General features: G+C 32.2%; 1 protein-coding gene across 1 annotated transcript in view; it reads left to right on the forward strand.

Annotated features, from left to right (window-relative positions):
* LOC124365860 (neprilysin-4-like) overlaps positions 1–10,707 on the forward strand; it is a 69,214-nt gene extending 58,507 nt beyond the window's left edge. The window contains exons 14-18 of the mRNA XM_046821946.1: positions 3,794–3,845; positions 4,004–4,071; positions 6,624–6,772; positions 7,666–7,830; positions 9,015–10,707. Of these exons, the coding sequence (XP_046677902.1) occupies positions 3,794–3,845; positions 4,004–4,071; positions 6,624–6,772; positions 7,666–7,830; positions 9,015–9,191 (611 nt within the window). The 3' untranslated portion in view covers positions 9,192–10,707. The remainder of the gene's footprint in view (positions 1–3,793; positions 3,846–4,003; positions 4,072–6,623; positions 6,773–7,665; positions 7,831–9,014) is intronic.
* The last annotated feature ends 233 nt before the right edge of the window (positions 10,708–10,940 follow it).

Consider the following 10,940-nt stretch of genomic DNA (forward strand, 5'->3'; position numbering starts at 1 on the left):
ATCTCTCACTCTCTTCCAGTTATACAGGCAGACCACCCGTACAGTACGTATAGCGGGCCAAACCAAACGAGGTAGATTATTCGTAACAACTTAAACCCCCCTATTTCCACCCCAAAGAATTTGGAGAAATTATTTTGAAATCTCTAAAACTCCCCAAAAGTGTAGTTTTTGGGGGGTAGGGGTGGTTTTTGGAAAATTTTCAAATGTAAAGGTATGGTGAATTAATACCTCATTTTAAAGGTATTTCTTCACTGATTATTTTGATACAAAAAGTTTGGAACTTATCTTGCCGCTTATGTACAGGGTACACCAAAACGTTAAAAAATCGGGGGTTTGTGGGTAAATTTATTGCAAACTACCTGCAAAATGTAGAGAGACGATATTTTTTATTGAAAAACTAATGATGAGATGGCTTATCGAAAAATATCATCAAATGCCACCCTACCCCAAAATTTACACATTTTAAAAATACATAGAATTTTGAAATACTTTAACAACCCCAATCTAAAAAAAATCAAATAGCAACCTAGGTTGTGTTGTACATCATTAGAAAGGTCTTTAAAAAATAAACATTTTCTACATTTTAAAGTTTGTCTCTATCTCCAATGGTTTCAAAACTGTAGTACAAAAATAGATTTTTTAATAATTTTTTTACTAAGTTAGTTTGTAGTAATATCAAAATCTAATGAAACAAATGGAAAACAAGTTGGACTTTTAAGTTTAATTTGTTTTTAAATAATGCTAGTACAAAACACATTAGGATTTCTATCAGTGTAACATGTTTTCAAAAGCAATCTAACCGTGGTGTTCTAACAATCCCAAATACACGAGTTGCCCCTAGAAGAACTTTTGGAACCAATTCCTTAGTCTCTTATCTAATCTCTGTTATTATCGTCTCCCTATTCAGTTGTTCTTGTGACCACGTGGTATGAGGTCACAAGAATTAATTTAAATTTTTTTAAAGTACGTAGTGTAAGTTTTGTTTGTTCTAAAATGCCGCTCTAAAATGAGGAGGCATTCCAGAAGCTTATGGTGTTAGGGGAATGTTTCCAAATTACTCAGCTGCTGCTCTTCTTTATGCCCAACGTTACCCAGAGACCGCGAACATCACTCCAGGAACGTTTTTCAAAGGCTTGCTAGTCGAGTTCGTGATACAGGTCATGTTCAACCTGACCACAACAAAGGAAAGGAACTCGCTAGACCCGTGAGAAGTAATAGGGCACCCAAAGTTTTGGCAGCCTTTGAACTAGATCCGCATGATTCTACACGAAGAGTAGCTCTTGATTCTGGTATGAGTCAAAGATCTGTTTTAAGAATCGTTCACGATCACAAAATGCACCCATTAGGATGTCATTACATCAAGAACTCCATGGAGATGATTACTTTCATAGAATTGAACTTTTGTTTGTGGGCTCGAGAAAAACTACAACAAAATCAAAACTTTTCACCGTAACATTCTGTGGTGGGATGAGGCCACGTTTAGGAGTAATGGAGAAGTGAACCTTCAAAATATGAGATACTGGGCCGTTTCAAAACTCACACTGGATGCGAGAAGTGGACAACCAAAGGTACTGGACACTAAATACCTGGTGCGGTATTATCGGTAACAAAATTGTAGGGCCATTCTTCTTTGACGATCGCCTAGACCGAGTAGTTTATATCAACTTTCTCATTGGTCACATGCCTAATTTATTGATCGAAATCCCTGAGGAAGTCTTATAATGTATGTGGTTTATGCACTGCACACTATGCCGAAGATTCTCGATTAATTCTAAACGAGCAATACCCTGACAGATGGATTGGAAGAGGCGGCCCTGTGAACTACCCAGCGAGATCTCCTGATTTAACGTGTATGGACTTTTACTTGTGGTGTAGACTAAAAGAACTAGTGTATAAATCAAGACCAACAACTAGAGACGACATGATGCAGTGGATAAGGGAGGCTAATAAACACGACCAGTAGAGAAGAGATAATTAGAGCTGTAGATAGCTTCACCTTAAGGATTGAACTCGGTCTGGAAAACAATGGGTTGCAGTTTGAGCACCGGTTTTAACTCTTCATGAGGTCAGTTACTAGGTTAGGTTATTGTTGGTTTTAGTTTGATAATTGTCATATTGATAGTTTACCATGATGCTGCTGTAACATGGTAGATTTGTTTCAAAGCCAGTTTGAAGTGTTTATTTTGTTTAAATAATGACAGGATACTCCTTCCTTCCATGGCACTCACATCAATGGTTAAATAACAACAGGTTTTTCTCCTATACATTTTTGTGTAATTTAAGTGTAAAACTTTTTATAATTGAAAATGTACTAATTTTAATAACTGGGTAATTTTCCTGTTTCATGAGAGAACTCAGCACTTATCGTAAGACATTGTAGTTTACAGTTTTCCAATACCTTTTTAAATTTTAAAAGACTCTTTTTAAAAAATTGGATACAGTATTTTTTCAATCATAAACATAAGAGACGAGTTTACTGTTGGAACTTTTTTTTTACTTGCACATTGCAAACTGACTTTTTAATAAATACATTGAGTAAAGTTATTAAAAAAATCTATTTTTTGTACTACAGTTTTGAAACAATTGGAGATAGAGACAAACTTTAAATGTAGAAAAATGTTTATTTTTTAAAGACCTTTCTAATGATGTACCAACACAAACCTAGGTTGCTATTTGATTTTTTTTTAGATTGGGGCTGTTAAGTATTTCAAAATTCTATGTATTTTTAAAAATGTGTAAATTTTGGGGTAGGGTGGCATTCGATGATATTTTTCGATAAGCCATCTCATCATTAGTTTTCAATAAAAATATCGTCTCTCTACATTTTTGCAGGTAGTTGCAATAAATTTACCCACAAACCCCCGATTTTTTAACGTTTTGGTGTACCCTGTACATAAGCGGCAAGATAAGTTCAAACTTTTTGTATCAAAATAATCAGCAGAGAAATACCTTTAAAATGAGGTATAACTCAACATACCTTTACATTTGAAAATTTTCCAAAAACCACCCCTACCCCCCAAAAAAACTACCCTTTTGGGGAGTTTTTAGAGATTTCAAAATAATTTCTCCAAATTCTTTGGGGTGGAAATAGGGGGGTTTAAGTTGTTACGAATAATCTACCTCGTTTGGTTTGGCCGCTATACGTACTGTACGGGTGGTTTGCCTCACCCTGTATAGAGCAATGATGAGGACAAATAATAGAGCTAGCTGCCAACCTGTATTCAAACAAACTAAAATTTTTACTTTGTCTTGCCTTTATATCTATGAAAGTTTTATAGCAGTATACAGAGACCCTTTATCATTTGACAATTTTAAGTAAAAACATGTACAACACTAGACATAAAACCATTTTTAGGTATCAGATACATAATTTAACTCTTTTTGAAAGAAGTCCACTAATTATGGTTATATAACAAACTTCCAGTATATTTTAAATCGTTAAATTACATATAATTCTATGCAAAACTTAAAGATTTTTAATTGAAATATGTTACTACAGTGTAGGTGAATATTTAAATGGTATTTTTTTTATTATTCTTCACTAACCTAGTTTTGGCTTATGCTGTTTTTAATTTTAGTATTAGTATTTTATATTTTGACAATGCACCAGTTTGTTTTACACTGATTGAAAACCAATCAAACATTTGTGCATTAAAGATCTTCCATTCTATTCTATACATAATTAAATAATTATATTATATTAATATATATATATATATATATATATATATATATATATATATATATATATATATATGTGTGTTCTCATTTATATTATTAATGATTGTTTCAGTTTTACCTGCTGGTATCCTGCAGCCACCTTTCTTTGGTAAAGGTAGAACCGAGTAAGTTGAACAAGTTTATGTGTGGTGGCTTTGAACAAATTTACATCTAAATAATTTTGTTATTATATCAAAGAGATATATTTGAATAGAAATATTTTTTTTATTTTAGTATAAAGCAAAATTTTTATTTGAGATTTCTAAAGAAAATATGTTTTCAGAGCTCTGAACTATGGAGGCATAGGAGTGGTTATTGGCCACGAGATCACACATGCTTTTGATGACGTTGGTAAGCCTTAGTTTGATCAAACTTAAACAAACCACTAGCATTCTATGCAACGTAATAACGTTTATAAACGTGAATCAAAAATTTAAAAAAGTAAAATATTTACAACTCAAGCATTAGTTGTAAAGCTGGGATATCAGTTTATAATTTGATAGGGCAATAGAGCAATTATGAAAATTTAATATTAATAATAATTTATGTATCTCACTGTGTATAGTTTTCACTGTTCTGTGTACATTGTTATGAGACAATTTTTACATAGTTTGAGAGATGTGCATATAATCTGAATCAATTCCAATAAGGCCCATTTTATGCTAAAATAAAACATACAAATTATATCAAATAAACCAATACAAGGAGTATCAAGGGACACAACAAAATGTAACGAAAGTCTTACAAAATAATCCAAACTCTTCATCACATTACATGTTATTGTGTCACATAATAAAATGTTGTGATTGTTTATAGTTTGTTTTCAAATTTCTATAATTATATTCTATAATTTTCTCATTGCCATCATGGTTACTGATAATATAATTGTAAAAATGTTAGTTTTTTTATTTTTCCTTTGATTTTGATCAATTGACTCCAAAATCAATACGTTTTCTTCGACAAAGAGGAACTAATGTACCAAATTTCAAGTCTCTACCACACGAATAGAAGACACGGATAGAAGACAGACAAGAACACAACTAGTAGACTAATTTAGAGAAAAATCACAAGAGGAATGTCATGAGAATTTAATATTGTCAAGTAAATCAAAACTAATTAAAGCAGTCGTTTCTTTCTTGAAGGATGAAATTCACTTTCAACTCCATAACTTTCACTTAACTGAAGCTTCAATTTCTTAAGTAGAGCTCAAAGTAGAAATCAGATCAATTTTTGGATCTTTATTCCAATTTTATTTGTTGGTTGTATGAGTACCAAACTGACCTTGTGTACCTCTCAGATGTAAAACATATTGGTTGGGGCAAATAGAATTTTTGATGCAATTTCAACCCTCTAAACTGCATTATTAGCTGCAAGGGTGATGGCAGTGCTGTGATGGTAATCGTTTGATCATTTCTATTTTTTCGGGACTCAATCCACATGTATTTTTTAAATACCATAAAATGTTAAAAGAAGAGTATTACGCACACATTATGTCATGACAAAACATTCAAACATAGGTATTAAAAAAGAATTTAGTATATGGGGTGGCGGTGAATCAACACCATGGCATTTATTGCTAATACAAAAGTAGGTCACCACACACTTTTTGCTGTTTTTAAAAACCATAACTTTAAAAATAATACCTTGAATTTTTGCACATACATTCATACTATCTCATAGATATGCACTAAAATTGCTATGGTTTCCAACTTCAGAGCTTCATTCCACTGGTCTTAAATTTTTAGTAGCAACTACTGAAATCAACTATTCAAAGATATAGGATGAATTTTGCACAAACATTCATGTTATCTCATTGGTGCACACTAGGAGAACGTTTCTCTCTCACCTCAGAGCTCCGATGTCCTGGTCTGTGACATTTCATCATTCTAAAATGGTTCCAGAAATCTTCCAACTACCATTACGTAATCAGAGGAATGTTTAGAATGCCTATTAAAGTGTGCCATTATTTTTTTTTATTCTCCGGAGACACAAAGTTACAGGGTAACAGCTAGTAATATATTTATTACAGAATTCGCAACAAGTCATCACTCCTACTCAGGAGCATGAATTGCTTCAACTCTGAGATGAATTGCTTTTTTGATTTTGTTACCGGAAGTTCTTGAAAAGTAATGGCTCAATTATTTTGTCTGTGTCATATTATCTCTTCTAACATCTATCGTTAATAATAATCTTTAGAATAAAGAGTAACAAAGGACTGTTAACCGAACTCTCCTCCCTTTTCATTGATTCCTCACATAAAAAACCATATAATTTATTGCCACAAATTGGAGCAATTGGCTAGTATTGTGTCATGTATCATGTCTTCCAAATTCCACACATTAAGGTACAAGATCTTTCTGTTCTTCCTAATTTTACATGACTTTTGCAGCGATAGCAGACAAGTGAAATTGTATATTATTTTGTATGTAGTTATGCATGTTTTACCCTTTGTTTAGTTATAGTTTACAAGTATATTAAGTTCATAACATGCTTTCATAATTTTAAAAATTTTTTGTTGTGTTTGTAACAGAAAACAAACTGTGAAAAGGCAGTAAGTTTTAATCAGATTACTCTTAGAAAATTAGAACATTTCTATTGCACCGATAGTATAAATTATTTAGACAACAAAATTTATTTATCTAACGATGCACAAGCATATAATAATTTATTACTTGCTTCGTTTGTTCTTATCACTTTTATTGATTATAGAGAAAGCTCAAGTCTAGGTAGACTAAAAATCTGTAACCTTAGCTTGCATTTAAAACATTTTGTAGAATAGGACCCCTTACCTCCATTTATTTGGGTAGTATTAAATATCACACATCTTTTTTATATACCCGTAACCCACAATAAAATTTACCTCTACACCCCTGGAGTAAAGAGTATTGTTTGATTATTCTCAGGTAGGCAGAGTGATGGGTTTGGAAATCTGGCGCAGTGGTGGACCGACGGCACCGTGGAGAGATATCTCGACAAGACCAAGTGTTTCGTCAGGCAGTACAGCAACTACAGGGTGCCTCAACTGGATGAGATGCTAATGAAAACAGCTTATGTGAGTTTTTTCAAGTTCTAACACGTCACAAACAGCACAAATCATTATGACTGGAACCACATGTCTGTGGTCAACTTTTTCTTGTACTCTATCATTCTCTCGTGGTGGAATAGTGCAATACCAGAGTAATGTATTCTTTCAACAAAAATTATTACAAATTAATTCCCCAAACAAGCTTAACCATATAAAATTGTATATTTGGTACTATTTCTTAACCATCCAAGAAGATAAAGCCAGACTTCAAAGACAAAAAATTTTAGTTTTTAAGAGAGCTATCTATTACACCTCTCAAAATAGGTGTAATAAAAATCATACCTTGCTGTTTAAATTTGTTATGTTTTACAAGTTTGAACTATTTAAAAAAAAGGAAATTTGCTGAAGTAACAACTGTAACATATTTTTAGAAAGAGTACTTATTTGGTAACCTTGAATAAAAATTTGGATTTACTAAAATTTATAACAAATAAACAGTAAAAAGACTTTAAACCATACAATTTTGACATTTTAGACCACCTTGTATACAAGAAGCAAAATGAACTAAACTTTTTTTCTACAATTATCAGTGAATAAAGACCTTCAAATGAGGTATGGCTCGACCAACCTTTACATTTGAAAAGTTTTTTAGTAATCCCTATCCCAAAAATTATTCTCCCAAATTCTTTGAGGTCTGTCTCACCTTAAATTTAGGTTGTATGAAGCTCACAAGCATTGTGAATGCTTCAATGCAGATCCAGAGTATTACAATGTGCGTTTAGATTTGTGTTTGATTTCGTTCATTTACTTCACCAACTAATCTTAAAATCTTTATAGAACATTAGAATGGATTTATAGTGTCCATTAACATTTTGTTCCTTATTAAATACAATACTTAGTGAAACACTTAAATTTTACAGATGAATGGAGTGGTTACACTGGGTGAAAACATGGCTGATAACGGGGGTCTTCACCAAGCATTTGCAGCTTACCGGCGTTTCACACAGACCAATGGAGTTGAGAAACGTCTCCCAGGGCTTGAGCAGTTTTCACCTGAACAGTTGTTCTTCGTCGCATTTGCTAGGGTGAGATTACGACTTTGAGATGGTTGTGTTAAAAAACTCATATTTATATTCGGTAGTAATACCAAAACAAGTACATGTTTAAAAGTGAACGTCAAGAAATAAATCAATTATAAATAATGCAAATTAAATTAAACAAGCTTACACTATATTACAAAATAAGATATGCCATAAATTAGGTTTTGAATAAAAAAAGACCTTTTAAAACAACTTATTACTTTTTTTTAAAATCCTAAACATGGTAAATGTCTTTAACTATTCTCAAAATTAAGCATCTAAAAGGAAAATGATTATCACCTGAATTTAGTTAACGAAACACTTAAATTCACCTTATTCTGAAATCTAAGGAAGGACTTTCTGGGTAAGTAATAGGCATAAGGGTAATGAATTAATTTAGTGTGTGTTAATTCTAGTTCAATTGTTTGGAAAAAAGCATGATATTCTTGTAACTCCTTTTTATCACAGTTGATAGGTAGTGGGAAAATAAAAATTCACGAATACAAAAGCTATGTAGTTAAATGGATAGAGGAGTCCCAACATAGTACTTGCAAGTTTATCAGTATCAGTACCTTGGAAGAGTAGTTTATTATTCTTGTACAATGTATGTGTATTTTAGAAGGTGTTGATTACTACACTTTGCACCTGGCGTCAATACTGTTTGGCAGTGGCAATCAGTCTTCTAGTTCACTCTGCGTCGAAACATTGCTTACGTAATGAACTTCTGGAAGTTTTTCAGTTTTAATTCAGCTGACTGATGAGGTGGGTCTCCACATTGAGACTGGAATATTTCAAGAAGTTACTTGTGAAACAATGCTTCAATGACACATTTGGTTGGCATCAGTAATTTTCAATACTGAAGTAGGATTCTGCCCAGTTAAGAACATTAGTTTTCCAGTAGCCATAAGTCGTCTTTGCAAATCCTTGGCCAAGTAACTAAGGGAAATGGGTGTGATTTGATTTTGCCATTTCCTGAAAAACTGTCATGCAAACAGAAATGTAGTGCAAACAGATTTGTACATGTTAGTTTGTGTACCTTGTTGATTAGAAGTTTTTAAATTGCACCAATTTCACATTGTATCTCAATTGTAAATTTTGTCTTAGCCAAGAATGCCATATGGGTTTCACCAGAAGTAGTCCCTTCTGCTTTCTTTTCCTCTTGATAGAATGCCCGATTCTCTTTGTTCTAGAACTGGTGTGAGTCCAGCACAAAGGAATCACTTCTCCAGGAGGTCCTGAGCGATCCTCACAGCCCTCACATGTTCCGGGTATTTGGCAGCCTTACCAACTCTCCAGAATTCTCTCAGGTCTTCCAGTGTCCTTTGGGCACTCCTATGAACCCACCATCCAAGTGTACCTTTTGGTGATTTTTACAGACTCCACTTGTTGGGTACTAACTACCCCTTTGTTTTTACACAGTCCTCAATTTCCCACGGAATTGACTGATATTTAAGCAATGAACTTATTTGAGGCAGAATTAAGTGTGGCCTTACACCATAGCACAGAGTGGTATTTGAAGGAAAGCAAACAATGTCTATATTTTTATCTGTTCATTGTACGCACAAGATCCCTTTTCTACACCAGGAAACAATTAATAGGGAAATAATAACTAGCATATCATTCAATGAACTTCTGGAAAGAATAACATTGTTTATTTAGCATACACATTTATTACTTTTATTTATAGGCCTGAGATGGGCAATTAACTTGAATGATAGAAGCCGTAGAGTTGAAAATTAAATTAGATCTACAACTAAATGCCAATTATTAGAACAGTTTGAAAAGTCAGATTTGTTATAATATACCTTTTAATGAAAATTGTATTACATTTAAAGTATTTTTAAAACAATCTTTACAGTTTAATTTCTTTGTTAATTTGAAATATTGTATGAAGTAAAAATCAAGACAGTTGCTTAGATGAAGAAATTGAAATGTCTAAAAAGTTAAATAAATACAGGAAATTACAAAACTGCTTAATTTACAGGTATGGAATGGTTGGTGGAGTAAAATATTAAAAGATCTTCCTCTAATAATATATCAAAAATGTATTTTTTTATTACAAAAATACAGCAATTTCTCTAGAGATTCCAATGCGTTCAAATTATTTTTATAGTCTGAAAACACCCTTCACTCTTTTATACTTTGATAACAACCCTGTATCCACATGATCCTTGTGGTTTTTCTGTGCCGTTTTTACCACTTGCCGTATATTGAACAAAGGGAAGCCACAACATTTTTATATAAACTTTTAAAGTCTATGAACTGATTTACCCAAAATAGTTAATTTGATGTTCTCTACAATAAAAGTTAAAATACTTAAAAGTTTCGTTTTGCTTATTGGCATGTTTTATTACAAGTAAAAAATTAACAATAACCTAAATAAAAACCAGGTTGTAAAATTTAATTCAACCACAACATTTTAAAAACTGAGATCCGCTCATTCAAGTGAAACTCCTACAAATTAAGATTAATCCAGTAGTTAAAGGTGATAGCGGGTACCCATTAGAAACTCATTGCGCGAAGAAAGGATTATTTTCAAACAAAAACTGGAAGAAAACATATTAGTTATTATATATCTTATGACTGTTGGAAGAGGAAAGTTTGAGTTTTCACTATTGTTTTTTGAGTTTTTGGTACTGCTCACTTGGTTAGCAATGTCATGTGTGCCATATTCTGCAACCAGCAAACAACTGTCGTAAAAGATTGTTAATAATGCAAGTAGAAGTACTGTTTATGTATTTTAATTGTTCTGAATTAAAATTGTAAGAGTTACAGGTTTAGTTTTCCATCATTTTATCTTACCTTGTATCAATGTTATACATTACAGTTTAGCTTTTGTACATTTTGTGAATTAATGTAAATAAAGTTTTATATATTTTGTAACTTGTCATGATTTGTGTAATGATTCCAGTCACAAGATTTGATATGGTTATTTACAATGGATGTGCCAAGTATTTCATGAATAAATGTATGTGATGCACATTTCATTACAATTGAGGCTTCTTCACTTACATTAAGGTCACTGTTTGTAGTTACATGTTAAAATTTGATTTACAAATTTAAATATTTGTACAAAATATATAGGCTGGAAAATAAAAAATGTTTCCTTAACTTTA

Source organism: Homalodisca vitripennis, chromosome 7 (genome assembly GCF_021130785.1).
Source record: "Homalodisca vitripennis isolate AUS2020 chromosome 7, UT_GWSS_2.1, whole genome shotgun sequence".
NCBI lineage: Eukaryota > Metazoa > Arthropoda > Insecta > Hemiptera > Cicadellidae > Homalodisca > Homalodisca vitripennis.